This window comes from Palaemon carinicauda, chromosome 22, assembly GCF_036898095.1.
Source record: "Palaemon carinicauda isolate YSFRI2023 chromosome 22, ASM3689809v2, whole genome shotgun sequence".
In the NCBI taxonomy this organism is placed as follows: Eukaryota; Metazoa; Arthropoda; class Malacostraca; order Decapoda; family Palaemonidae; genus Palaemon; species Palaemon carinicauda.
Window position 1 is genome coordinate 86,772,959 of NC_090746.1, and position 15,078 is coordinate 86,788,036.

Consider the following 15,078-nt stretch of genomic DNA (forward strand, 5'->3'; position numbering starts at 1 on the left):
TTGCTTCTAAGAGCTTCCTTAATCATTTTCGCTTTTCCTTTCAGATCAGTTTCTGGAGCCACCAGAATCCCCTTGCAGAAGACATTCAAGTTCCGAAGATGACCGCAGAGTAGCAACCTTAGAAAGGGAAGAGAGAGCACGTTCTCACGATAAAGAAAAGAAAGGCCACAGGTCAGCATGGGGAAAGGTCAGTAGCGACCAGCACTTGATTAAGCACAGTAATAGTTCACAGATCTGAGAAGAAGTTTCCATATCTTTTACGGATATCTCATGTTCTTTTTTTCAGTTCAGGGTGTCATGTTTTTGGACCAGCTTGTTGTTTTATGTCTGTTTGTTGTGGCCTGATTGGTAACGTCTCTGCCTGGTGTTTACCAGTCGGGGGTTCGAGTCCCGCTCAAACTCGTTAGTGCCATTAGTGTCTGCAACCTTACCATCCTTGTGAGCTAAGGTTGGGGGGTTTGGGGGAACCTATAGGTCTATCTGCTGAGTCATCAGTAGCCACTGCCTGGTCTTCCCTGGTCCTAGCTTGGGTGGAGAGGAGGCTTGGGCGCTGATCATATAATATATGGTCAGTCTCTAGCTCATTGTCCTGCTTGCTATGGCAATGTCACTGTCCCTTGCCTCTGCCATTCATGAGCGACCTTTAAACCTTTTAAACCTTTATGTAAAAGATTATGTAAGTTTTGACGAAAATCCTAGCAAAGGTTGGACGGCTCGGCTGGGGCAACTAGTGTTTAGATTTTGGGGAAAAAAAAATTACAGATTTTTTTGGAAAGAACTGCCATTTCCAGGGTTAAGATACAAAGGCTTTGCGCACTGTTCCTAAAAGATTAAGTTTCCGTCATTTAAAATTTCTTCCGCGAATAGCCTTTATTTTTAGTTGGATCCCATTGACCAATCATTTCTTGTCGTTTGAAAAAGGTGCTTAATGGACTCTGCTTTTGGGAAGGTTATAAGTTCTCTGATAGCTTTTTTCTTGTATGTTGACAAAACATATTTCATAAAATGTGGATCACTTATATCATATGGTTCAATGATTTGGATTACCAACTAACCTTAAAAAAAATAAGTCTATTGAAAATTATAATAATAATAATAATAATAATAATAATAATAATAATAATAATAATAATAATAATAATAATAAATTGTTTTTTATCATTATTATTATCCTTATTATTATTACTAAACTCTTTTTGTGGATCCATAAGGACTTTATACAGAGCATCACTATTTTTTTCTTTTCTTAACCGGACTTAAAACACAATGGGACCATGAATGAAAATGAAAGATCTAAATAGCCTTGAAGGCCATTCCCAAGAGAATAATTTCCAGTTAAAAATGCCAAATAAAATGCGCTCTAACTTAGTTGGTGAGATTTTCATTTGCATTATTATTATTATTATTATTATTATTATTATTATTATTATTATTATTATTATTTTCTTTTGTTAATCAAAGGGTACACTCAGGCACACTATTCTATCTTATTTTTTTTTTCTTTTTTTTTCTTCCTCTTGTTTTTTTGAAATGGTGTGTTGGGCAGGCTTAATAGAAGGGCCATGGTGGTTTATCAAGAGGTTGTCTTTTCCTTTTTCTGATTATTTTTCTTCTCAAAACCATCCTTACTGTCCTCCCTTCAGTTGAAGTGGCTATCCTGGAGGGTATTTAGCCTTGCATGGTGTATCGGCTCCTCCATGTTGACCAGTTTTTCCGACTTTTTACTATAGTCTATGGGTATCCTCAATCACTTTGTTTATAATTCTGTACGTATTGTTTTTGTTATAATTCTTGTTAATCTAGTTTTTAAGTATGATGTCTCTTTTTTATTTCTATTAATTCTTATGCTGTCTGGAGACATTGAGCGAAATCCGGGACCAGTACGTCCTAGATTTCGTCAATGTCGTCTTCTGTATTGCAATATTCGTGGTTTTCATGCAAATATCCAAGACCTTACAGTTGCGTCCAGACAGTATGATATTCTTTTGTGCTCAGAAACTTTAGTTTCTAATATGAGGCACTCATCTGAGCTCCTTATAACTGGTTTTAAGAAGCCAATAATGTTGAAACGTGATGCCATCCCTAGGGCCAGGGGAATGGCGGTGTATATTAGGACCGAGTACCCTGCTTCTCATAAGTCCTGCTATCAATGTGGATGTCATGAGATTCAGGTAATAAAAGTTTGTGGCAGGCATAACAACTTTTATTTGTGTTCGATCTACCGGAATCCAGACATAGATGATTCTATCTTCAATTGTCTTCTTACCATTATGGCTAAGATACAAGAAGATGATAGAAAGGCTTCTTTTGTCTTTGTTGGTGATTTTAATGCTCACCATAGGGAATGGTTAAATTCTATCTCTCCTACCGATCGCCATGGCTTAAGAGCTTTAGACTTTGCCTCTGAATCAGGCTGTAAGCAAATCATAAATGAAGCTACTCACAGGTCTGGTAATTGCTTGGACCTCGTATACACTGACTCCCCTGGCGTTATAACTAGTAAGGTTGGTTCTCCAGTCGGGACATCTGATCATGCCTTGAATTCATTATTAGTGAAGATTGAGCAGCCTGTCCCTGATATATCATATTCTTGTAAAATTTATATGAAATCCCAAGCAGACTGGAATGGGATTTTACATGATCTTTTGTGCTTGAATTGGTCACAATTATATAATAGTGTAGATCCTGTTGTCCCTTTGAATGAGAATCTAGTCAACATAATTGATAGGCGTATCCCTTCTCGTGTGCTAAGGTACCGAGTGAAGGACAAACCGTGGTTCAATGATGATTGTAGACGTGCTTATTTGGAGAAACAGGAGGCCTATCATCTTTGGAAAGGTAACAGATCAGATTTGACCTGGAACAACTATACTCAGCTTTTAGCTTTTGCTCAGAGAGTTTATGCCTCAACTGAAAAGGAGTACAATTTAACCATAAAAGAAACACTTTCTGGTACAACTCAGGAACATAAATGGTGGTCTACCCTTAAATCTGCACTCTTTGGTGTAGATGCAACAGTTCCTCCTTTACTTAAACCAGATGGCTCAGTCACTCACTGTCCAAAGGAAAAGGCAACCCTTTTGGCTGATGTTTTTGACAGTAAACAGAGTAATGATAAACTTGAACTTCCTCATTCCTGTTTTCCTGAGGCTAAACTAACTAGTTTAGCTTTTCGATCTCGTGAGATTAAAGCTCTGTTGGTGGACCTTGATGCTTATGGAGGTGTAGACCCAAATGGTATTTTTCCTTTGTTTTTTATAAAGACAGCAGATTTCTTAGCTCCAAAGTTATCTGTTATTTTGCGCAAGTTAGCAAGAAGAGGAGCTTTTAGCACTAGTTGGAGAATTGGTAATGTTACTCCTCTATGTAAATGTGTTTGTGGTAGCTCAAGTCCCACTGATTACCGCCCAATTTCCATAACTCCCATATTATCTAAAGTTTTTGAACGTCTTCTGGTAAAACGTCTTAATAGGTTTGCTGAAGGTAATCATCTACTCCCTAGTTTGCTATTTGGTTTTCGTAAAGGCCTTGGAGCATGTGATGCCCTTCTTACAATCTCCAATGCTGTACAGAAATCCCTTGATTGTGGTCGGGAAGTTCGTATGATTGGCCTTGATTTTAGTGCTTCCTTTGACCGTGTTAATCATGAGGCCCTTGTTTTCAAACTGAAACAGTTGGGAGTGGGTGGGTCGTTTCTTAGCATTATTATTGATTTTTTAAGTAATAGATCTGAAAGAGTTGTTGTTGATGGGCACCATATTGATTATAGGAATGTGATATCTGGTGTTCCACAGGGTAGTGTTCTTGGCCCATTACTTTTCATACTATATACACATGACATGTGGTTTGGCCTAGAAAACAAGCTTGTTGCATATGCAGATGATGCCACTCTCTTTGCATCAATTCCATCCCCTGAATGTAGATCTGGGGTTGGTGAATCCCTTAATAGAGATTTAGCTAGAATTAGTGCATGGTGCAAATTATGGGGTATGAAGTTGAATCCTAACAAAACTCAAAGTATGATTTTAAGTAGGTCAAGGACGGTGGCTCCTCAACATCCGGATCTCAGTATTGATAATGTTTCTTTAAATATGTATGACTCTTTCAAAATTTTAGGTGTAATTCTCGACAGTAAATTTACTTTTGAGAAACATATAAGGTCTGTGTCTTCTTCAATTGCACAAAAAATAAGCTTATTGAGAAAGTCTTTCAAGATTTTCGGTGATCAATCTATTCTGAAGAAGTGTTTTAATTCTTTCATTCTACCTTGTTTTGAGTATTGTTCTCCTGTCTGGTCTTTAGCTGCTGATTCTCATCTTAATTTGTTGGACGGAAACTTACGGTCTATTAAATTTCTTATTCCTGATCTAGATATTAATCTCTGGCACCGTCGTTCAATTAGTTCATTATGCATGTTGCATAAGATTTTTCATAACTCTGACCATCCTTTACATTCAGATCTCACTGGACAATTCTATCCTGTTCGTAATACTAGGCAGGCAGTTAATTCTAATAGCCAGGCCTTCTCCATCACGAGGCTCAATACTACGCAGTACTCTAGAAGTTTTATTCCAGCTGTTACCAAGTTGTGGAATGATCTTCCTAATCGGGTGGTTGAATCAGTAGAACTTCAAAAGTTCAAAGTTGGAGCAAATGCTTTTTTGTTGACCAGGCGGACATGAGTCTTTTTATAGTTTATTTATGACATGTTTGTTTTTTATGTTGTTAATATTTTATATATGACATGTCTGTTTTGACGTTGTTACTTATTTTAGATTGATTTATTGTTAATTTGTTCTCTTCATTTATTTATTTCCTTATTTCCTTTCCTCACTGGGCTATTTTTCCCTGTTGGAGCCCCTGGGCTTATAGCATCTTGCTTTTCCAACTAGGGTTGTAGCTTGGATAGTAATAATAATAATAATACAGACACTGGTGGTTTATGCTGTAGGGTTCTGAGTTAAATCCAGCTTCCATAGGAATCCATCACTTTTCCTTTCTATATGCACTGTTTCAAGTACATATAAGTTCTGTGCCTATATCGGATCCTACCTTCTTAAGATTCCTTTTCAATGAATTATGTATGGTGCCTAATACTCTATGATTATTGGCACCTCTCCTACTTGCATATTCCATAGCCTTCTCAGTTTAATTCGGAAGTCTTGGTACTTTTATATTTTTTCCTTTTATCTTCCAATCTTGAGTTACACGGTACTGTGACATCTATGACCAATACCTTATTCGTTGTCTTGTCGACCAGAGTGATGAACTTTTGATATCCTGCCCCTTCTTATACTGTAGTCCTAGAGTATTTTAGCCATATCATTTTCTATCACAGCTTAAGGTTGATGTTTTTACTATGTATTACTGCATTGTATTGGATATTTTTTAAAGAATCCAATGGAGAACTTTATCCACTGTATCATGCTGTTTCTTATATTGATTCTGAACTAGTGCTTTGATGAGATGATAGTTCCACTATTGCTTGTTGAACATATCTTTTTTTTAAGGACTGGTATTGTGTTGCCATTATCATCCCTTCAGTTTCCTTAAGTTTTCCCGTCTATAACCATTTCCATTTTTCCATACTGATTAACTCTTCAGCTTGTCTCAGGAATTGTCCATGCATTGGTTTTCTTTTCCATTCTTCTAGTCTCTTTTCCTGTTCTCTTCTTATACACTTCTAGGTCCTCATCCTCCTTTATTAGGTTTTCTTCTCATGCACTCTTTAGCCATTCATCTTCACTGGTCTTTGGGTACTGTCCCAGTGCTCTACTTTCGATGTAGACACAATCTTCTATAATGAAAAGTCCTTTGTTTCCTTTACTTCGTTGTATATAGAGTCTGTCAATATTTTTTCTATAATGATGAGTCCTTTGCCTCCTTCACCCCGTGGTATATAGAGCCTGCCAATATTTGCTCTTGGGTGCTGTGGTTGGTACATGTTCATTACCTTTCTGGTTTTTCTATCAATGTTGCATAGCTCTTACTTCTTCCACTTCACTATTCCAGCACTGCACCTGATTACTGGCACTGAACTGGTTTTTGTAGCCTTTATTACATTTCCAGATTTAAGCTTTGACATCATTATAGCCTTGATTCTTTACATGCAATCTCCACAATCTTTTCCTTCATCTCTTGGTGTTTTATTGGTTCTTCTTCTATTACCCCGATGTATTTATAGCCTGCTTCGTCTATATCCATGATGACATTTCCATCTGGCAGCTTTATGCCTTCCGTCCTAGTCACTTTTCCTTTCGCTTTATTAACTAGAGCACATTTTTCTATTTCTAATTCCATCTTGAGCTTGAAGAGACTAAGGTTCGATCCTACAATAAGGTAGAGATCTATTTTCTATTGAAAACGATTGATTTCAATCATGTATTTACTTAGTAAGGTAATTCAAAATAAATTATACCAGTTGGGTCACCTGTTGGATTGGAAGGTTGGACAAATTTACTGGAATGTAGTAAAGTAGACTAATATATTTCAATATATATATATATATATATATATATATATATATATATATATACTGTATATATATGTACATATATGTGTGTGTTTGTGTGTGCCTATACATATATATATATATATACATATATATACATACATATATATATGTGTATATATGTATATATATACATATGTATGTATGTATATACTTAACTCCTTGAGTGAAGAAGAATTTTTCGGTTGTCTTAGTGTTGTCAGTTGTATGAGGAAAGAGGAGAATTCGGTGTATGTGTAGGTAAAGGAAAAATGAGCTATAACCAGAGAGGGGTCTATTGTAGTACTATCTGGCCACTCAAGGGGCACAATAACTCTCTAGCAGTAGTATCTCAAATCTCAACAGGTATCTATCTATCTGTCTATATATATATATATATATATATATATATATATATATATATATATATATATATATATATATATACATACTGTATATATATACATATATATGTATATGGTTTTATATATATGTTTATATATAAATATATATATAAATATATACATATACATATATATATATATATATACATATATATATATATATATATATATATATATATATATATATATACTGTATGTCATTGTCATTATCAGCCATTACTATTCCATGGCAAAACAAAGGCCTCAGATATGTCCTTCCACTCCCGTCCGTTTCTGGTCTTACTATGCCACTTCACACCCACACTCTTTCTTATTTTGTCAATCTATCGTCTTCTCTTCATTCTTTTGTAGTCTCTAGGGACTTATTCTGTTATTTTTAATGCCCGAGTGTTATCTGTCATTGTCGTTATATGTCCTACCCATGTCCATTTTTCTGCCTTACATTTTAGAATATCCTCTACTTTAGTTTGCTCTCATATCCATGTTTCTCTTTTCCTGTATCTTAAATGTTATTCCCATAATTATTCTTTCCATATCTCATTGAGTTGGAACTAGCTTGTGTTCTAAGGCTCTAAGTATCTGATGTAGAAGTTAATACTGATAGGATCATCTGATTACATGCTTTTCTTTTTAAAGAAAGTGGCATTTTAAATTTCATATTCTTATTTTGTTTAACAAAAACTCTCCATCCAATGCTTATAATTCTTTTATTTTTGGTCTAATGTCGTGGAGAAACTCTTACTGTCTGTGCTAAGTACATATATTCATTAACAATCTCTTGAGCTTCACCAATAATACTTATTTGATGTCTCTCTGCATTTTCCTTGAACATTGTGTTAATTTTACTCATTCATTTTCAGTCCTACATTTCTGCTTTCTCTATTCAGATCTTCTATCATCTTTTGCACTTTCTCCATGACTCACTGAACAAAACTGTGTCATCTACAAATCTTAAGTTGTTAAGGTATTCCCCATTAATATTAATTCCTACATTTTCCATATCTATATTTTTGAAAACTTCTTCCAGGCGTGCTGTGAATAATTTAAGAGAGATGGAGCATCTGTCTAACTTCTTTCTTAATAGGAATTTTCTAACCTTCTTTATGTAGTTTTAGGATTGCTGTAATTCCTGTATACATATCTTCAAGAGTTATATAATATAAGATTCATCTACTCTTTGTCTTTGAATGGTTTTCATTACTGCTGAAGCTTTGACAGAATAAAAAATTTTCTCATAGTCTATAAATGCTTTGTCATACTTTGTTGATTTTTTCATCAGATGGTTAATTATATGGATATGGTCACTTCTAAAGTCTGCTTGTTCTATAGGTTGATTAAAGTCTAGCTGCCTTTCTATTCAGCCTGATATGATCTTTATAAATATTTTATATATTGCCGAAAGTAAAGTTAGTCGGCTGTAATTTTTCAGGTCTTTTGTCTCCCTTTTTGTGAATTAGTATGATAACAAAATTTGTCCACTCTGTAGGTACAAAACATTCTTGCAGACAGTTTTATGAAATCTCATCCATTTATTATCAATTCCTTTGTTAGGCCATCTTCTTCTACTGTTTTGCCTATTTTCATGCCTCTTAATGCTTTCTTTACTTCTACTCTTACTTTTGGTACCGCCTCGGATGTTTCAGTATTGTATAGTATTGTATAAATATCCTCAGCAATATTTTTCATTCCATCTCTATTATTGATAATATTTCCATTTGCATCCTTTAAAGCAAACATCTGTTGGTTCCCTATTCCAAGTCTTCTTTTCATCAATTTAATGCTTCTTCCTTTCTTTAGTGTTTCCTCAATTCCGGTCTGATTGTGTTTATGAATGTCTTGGGTTTTTAGTTTGTTTATTGTTTTGGATAGTTCTGTTAGGCCTAATTCTTTTTAATTTTTCTTGGATTTTACCCTCATTTTCAATCTTTTTCTTCTTTTTTTTTTGGTATTTAGTGATAATTTTCCTTGATCCTGTTTAGGAACTTTTCTACCTTTTCTTGTGCTGATTCTAATACAAATTTTGTTAAACTACTGTTCACTTCTTCTTTACTTGCTTCCATTTCGCCATGTAGCTGGGAGTACCTATACAACTGAAAATACTCACACAATCAAAAAATTCTTCTTCACCCAATGAGTTAACTACTTCGCTGTAATTGTCTTTATGAATATCTAATTCCCAAGAACACTCATTTCGATAGTAGAACATGATCTAAAATTTAGGTTAAAGTACATTAAATAGGGTAATCAGACCTTATGTATTGTGAATTTTTAGTACTTTAGGGTTATATGCAGTCTATTCTCAACTTCTAATTTGGTTATAAGTATAAAAAATGTCTTCTCCTTTTCAAAGAATTTAGAACAGTGACAAAACTCAATTAAAAAGGGCACACTTAATACATAAACGAATTACTACACTTCATAGGCACTTCTATGGTAATAAGTAAGGATTTTGGGTAGATTTATCTCTTGTTTTAGGATAATTCAGACATCCCGTTTGGAAACCCTGGAGTAGATAGTTAGTTTTATGAGGAGAGTGTGGTAATAATTATTGCATGAACTAAGTTATCACATTGATGGCAGTCATAATACATTCTGATAAGTAATAGTGAAATTAAGGTACTAACTTTAGGGTAAAACAGACTCTTTAGTTATGGTAAGCAGCTTTTCTAGGGGAAGGACACTCCAAAATCAAGCTATTGTTTTCCATGTCTTGGGTAATTCCATAGCCTCTACACCATGACCTTCCACTGTCTTGGATTAGAGTTCTCTTGCTTGATGGTACACTTGGGCACGCTGTTTTATCTTATATCCCTCTTGTGATATATATATATATATATATATATATATATATATATATATATATGATAGATTTAATATAATGTTATTACCGGTCTAAAGATATTTTAATTTAATTGTTCTTTACTTTCCTTAGAGTCTATGTATTTCGTTGTTTCCTTTCCTTACTGGGCCATTTTCCCTGTTGGAGCCCTTGGGCTCATGGCATTTTGCTTTTCCAACCATTGTTATAGTTTAGCGTGTGATAATAATAATAATAATAATAATAGTAATAATAATAATAATAATAATAATGATGATAATAATAATAATAATAATATAGTATAAGGGTAATGAATGAAAATGGTCAAATAAGTGACTATATTTATTGTGTAAGCTCATCTGTGTCTGACTCACTACTGGCAGAAGAGAAAAATATTTTAGCGTCATATTAGTCCTACCTGAAAAGGATGTCCTTTATTTTCCTGTATTCATTCATAGCTCTCACATGTTTCTTTCTCGCGGCATCAAACTTTATTAACTGAGAGCTCTTCTACAGTATTGTAACCACTCATACATAAACATGTGGTCAACAAATTTGTCATGAGTGTGAGTCACTAAGGGCGGAGTGTTTGCCAGTATAGTTAGAATTTAACTTAAATAGTCATTAAATAGTGATGATTATTTGAAAAAAAAACTAATGCACAGATGTAGTTACTGATACGTATTTACTAATATAAATTATATGAATTACCCAAATTTTGATATTTGTTGGAAATGCACAGGTGACATCAGACTGCATGAGTCATATTGGCTGGCTTGTGTTCGTGATTGCCTGGCAGGTGCGATTCTCCCATGAATGAAGCACCGCCAAGTGGATGTGTGGCTCTTCTTTTGATCATTTTACCTCCCCAATGACTCCCATTAACTTTAAACATATCACCAACTAAATAACAATTGGAATAATATGTAGCCCCTCAAACAGTAAAATGGTAGGTGTCATTTACTTCAATTTATCACGTGATGCACAAAAAAAAGAAAAAAAAATTAATTAAATGAATTGCTCCCGTTTGTAAATAAGGTTTACTTTTAACTTGGACACAATAGTCAACCTATTTAACACACTTGGATAAAACCGTTTAACACACAAACACGTTGTAATACCTTGACTTCATATGTATTTTATCTAGTATGTAACATTAGTATCAAGTACAACAAACCTTCACCAATATTATTTTTACTAGTATTACTATTAACAACTCCACAGACATTTCCTTCACAACAATCACCAACATTTACAAATGAGGGGCGAGATTTAAGCACCAGTTTAGTGTGCATCCAGTATAGTATTAGGGGTTAGGCCTAAAGTGAGATGGAGGAAAAGAAGTTTAATCTGCCTTTTTAAATTTGATTAGGGCAAATATTTTGTCCACATAATATTTATGAAAGAGAGAACAATAGGCAGCGGTGTACCGATACTATTCAAATTTCATTTTGTTAACCAGAAATTCTCCATCCCATGCTTATCCTTCTTTTAATTTCGGCGTTATGTCATGTAGAAAGATTTCTGTCAGTCCCAAGCACGTATATTCATTAAAAGTATTTAGAGGTTTGTCCATAACCCTTATTTCTTGTCTATATGTATTTCTATAAAACATAATCTTAGTTCTAATCCCAGTAAATGTGGGACTACATCAGGGGTCTGCATTGAGCCCTTACCTATTTGATCTGGTCATGGATGTAGTAACACAAGGTATTAGAGATCAATCTCCTTGCCGTATGCTTTTTGCTGATGATGTTATACTGTGAAGCACTAGGCGAGAGGTAGTAGAAGGGAAACTGGAGGAGTGGAGAAGAGAAATGGATAATAGGGGATTGAAGATCAGCAGGAAAAAGACAGAGTATTTGAGATTGAAAAATGGGGAAGATAGTTTACAAGGAGAGAGATTGAAAAGAGCTGAAAATTTCGGGTATTTAGGATCAACATTTGCAGAGAATGGTGATCTGGGGGCAGAAATAAACCACAGAATACGAGCAAGATGGAAGAATTGGAAAAAAGTGCGTGGAGTACTATGCAGTAGGAAAATAGGGGTTAAGTTGAAAGGTAAAGTACACAGGACAGTTTTGAGACCGGCAATGATATATGGAGCGAAGACATGGGCAATAAAGAAGGCAGAAGAGAAGAAGATGGATGTGGCAGAGATGAGAATGTTGAGATGGATGTGTGGGGTGATAAGAGAGATAAGATACGGAATGAGGTAATTAGGGGTACCACAGGAGTTAAAAAACTATCAGATATAATCCAAGAAAGTAGACTGAGGTGGTATGGTCACGTCATGAGAAGAGATGATCAGTATATTGGGAGGAGAGTGATGTAAATGGAGGTACAGGGAACGAGAAGGAGAGGGAGACCAAAGCGAGGGTGGGTGGACTGTATCAAGGATGACCTTCGATCAAAGGGATTAACCGGTGATGAGGTGTGGGACAGAGGTAGATGGAGAAAGCAGACCAGAAACATCGACCCCACATAGAAGTGGGAAAAGATGTAGACAAAGAAGAAGAAGAAGATAATCTTAGTTCTAATCGTATTAATTTTCAGTCCTACTTTTCTCCTTCTATCATCTTCTATCATCTTTTGCAATTCCTCCAATGATTCGGTGAATAGAAGTAAGTCATCTACAAATCTTAAAGTGTTCAGGTATTGCCTGTTGATGTTAATTCTTAAATTTTCCCAATCTTAATTCTTAAAAACTTCTTCACGGCACGCTGTGAATAATTGAGGAGAGGTGGAGTCTCCCTATTTAACTCCTTTCTCAATTAGAATTTTCTCACTATCTTTATATACTTTTAGGATTGCTGTATTTCCGGTATAAATATTAAAAACTTCCACAAGCCACGCTGTGTATAATTTAGGAGAGATAGGGTCTCCCTATTTAACTCATATCTCAATTGGAATTTTCTCACTATCTTTATGTTATTTCAGGATTACTGTATTTCCGGTAAAAATATGTCAAGTCAAGTGTTCTAATCGGTATTTGTTTAATGATTGTCTTTTATGGGCTTTTATTACTGCTGAAGTTTTGACAGAATCAAAAGCTTTCTCACAGTCTATAAATGCCATACTTAGTGGTTTGTTATACTATGTCGATTTTTCCCTTACCTGATTAATTACATGGAAATGACCAGTTGGTGAATACCTGCTTCTAAAACCTCTCTGCTCTCTTCGTTGATTAAAATCTTGGTGTCTTTTTATTGGTCGTACTACGATTTTTGTAAATATTTTACATGTTGCTAAGAGTAAACTTATTGAGCGGTAATTTTGCAGGCCCTTTATATCTCCCTTTATGTGAATTAATATAATAATAATATTTTTCCAAGTTGTAGGAATAGAGCATTCTTGCAGGCATTTTGTGTAAAAAGTTCAGCAAGTTTTACTACTGTGAAATATTTTTCATATATTATCAAATCTAGTGTTAGGTCATCTTCTACAGCATCTTTGACTCTTTACATACCTCTTAATGCTTTCTTTACGTATCCTACTGTTACTCTTGTTATAAGCTCAGGTGTTTCATTGTTTCTATTGGCAAAGTTATTTCTTATATCACTATTGTATAGCATTGCATATAAATCTCTGCAACTTCTATAACTTCAACTTAGAGATCTATGGAAAAAAATGATAATACAACTAACACTAAGATACAGGAAAAGAGCAACATGGATACGAGAGCAAACTAAAGTGAAGGATATTCTAACAACATATAAGAAAACGAAAGGTACATTGGCAGGACATATAATGAGAGTTATATTAATAGATGGACATTAAGAATAACATAATTTGTCCCTATACATTTGGCTAGGTTAAGTAAAATTTAGAAATTAAATCACCTGAAATTACTTATAAAAATCAGGCTATATATTAGTTTAGTCAGATCGGTGTTACTGTACGGACATGAGTCATGGTATGAAAATGAAACAATCTCCAATAGATTTAGTAGGTTTGCGAACAAAGCTCTGAGAAGGATATTGGGAGTTAAATGGTAGGACAGGATTAGAAATAAAACTATAAGAGAGATTACTCGGGTGCCATGTGTGGTTGAGATCATGGTGAGGGGTAGGTGAAGATGGTTTGGGCATGCTCTTCGCACTCCTCAAGAGAGCTTAGTTAACCAATCTTTCAACTGGGCTCCACAAGGCACTAGAAGAGTTAGAAGACCCAGGCTTACATGGCCAAGAAATATGATGCGTGAAGTGAGAGATGATGAATGAAGAAGTGTTGATTTAAAAGCTCAAGATAGAGACGACTGGCGAAATCTAACTGAGGCCCTTTGCGTCAATAGGAGTAGGAGGAGATGAGGATGATGATAATGATATATATATATATATATATATATATATATATATATATATATATATATATATATATATATATATATATATATATATATATATATATATATATATATATATTAGTGTACGTGACCCGTCAAAAATGACGGGTAAATATTTAAAAGAATATGCGCACACACGCACACACGAATTTATCCCTTCCCAGCCCTCCCCTTTTCCAACCTGCAACACACTGGTTTGCCCAATTTGTGGGAGATTTTCGTTTGCCGAGTGATTTACCACCTTGCCACAAAGAGAGATGAAAGTTTATTACAACTCCCCCATACATATTCCTGATGAATTAAGGTTTTTCGTATTTAGAATCAAAATTAACCCATCTCCAACATTGTAGCAAAATTATCATTATCATAGCCAAGTATTGTAAACTTTTCATCACGCTACAAAGGTGGAGATGGGTTGATTTCGAATCTAAGTACAAAAAAATACTGAATTCGACAGGAATAATTATGGGAAAGTTGTAATAAATTTTTATCTCTCTTTGTGGCTAGATGGTAAGTCACTGGAACCTCAATTTCTTGGGGTTGGGTTCGATTCCTTGGCTAACCAGAAACTAGTATCATAGACTTAATTTCCCTTCGGGTCTTTGATTCCGAGACAGATAGAATCCGATATTTACAGGTATTTACAGCCCATGTGTAGTTATTTTGAAGACTTGCCAATGCCAATAACCTTCGAGTTATGTTTAGAATGTTTTTGTAGATTATGAATGATTTGGTTACATCCAGAGAGCCTTGCATGTTTTCTGCATTTTCTGCTACGAGCTACTGATGCAGCCAGAGCCTATGTCTTACACAGACCAGGACGAATCAGCCCATCTGGTAAAAATATCTTATACTTTTATTCAAATAACGTGAGAGAATAACAGCAATGACAGTCAGTAATCATGTACTGTAAATCTTCTTTGAATACTTCATGTCAATATGAGGTATTGAAATTGTTCTCAAAGTAATTATTGGAAGTGAATAAAAAATCCATTCTGCTTCCCAAAACGGAATTCAGTCT

The 15,078-nt window shown here is 34.7% G+C and overlaps 1 protein-coding gene across 5 annotated transcripts in view; it reads left to right on the forward strand.

Annotated features, from left to right (window-relative positions):
• LOC137616586 (microtubule-associated protein futsch-like) overlaps positions 1–15,078 on the forward strand; it is a 79,482-nt gene that overhangs the window by 17,280 nt on the left and 47,124 nt on the right. For all 5 annotated transcript variants that reach the window (XM_068346471.1, XM_068346473.1, XM_068346472.1 and 2 more), the window contains exon 2: positions 45–187. In XM_068346471.1, the coding sequence (XP_068202572.1) occupies positions 45–187 (143 nt within the window). The remainder of the gene's footprint in view (positions 1–44; positions 188–15,078) is intronic.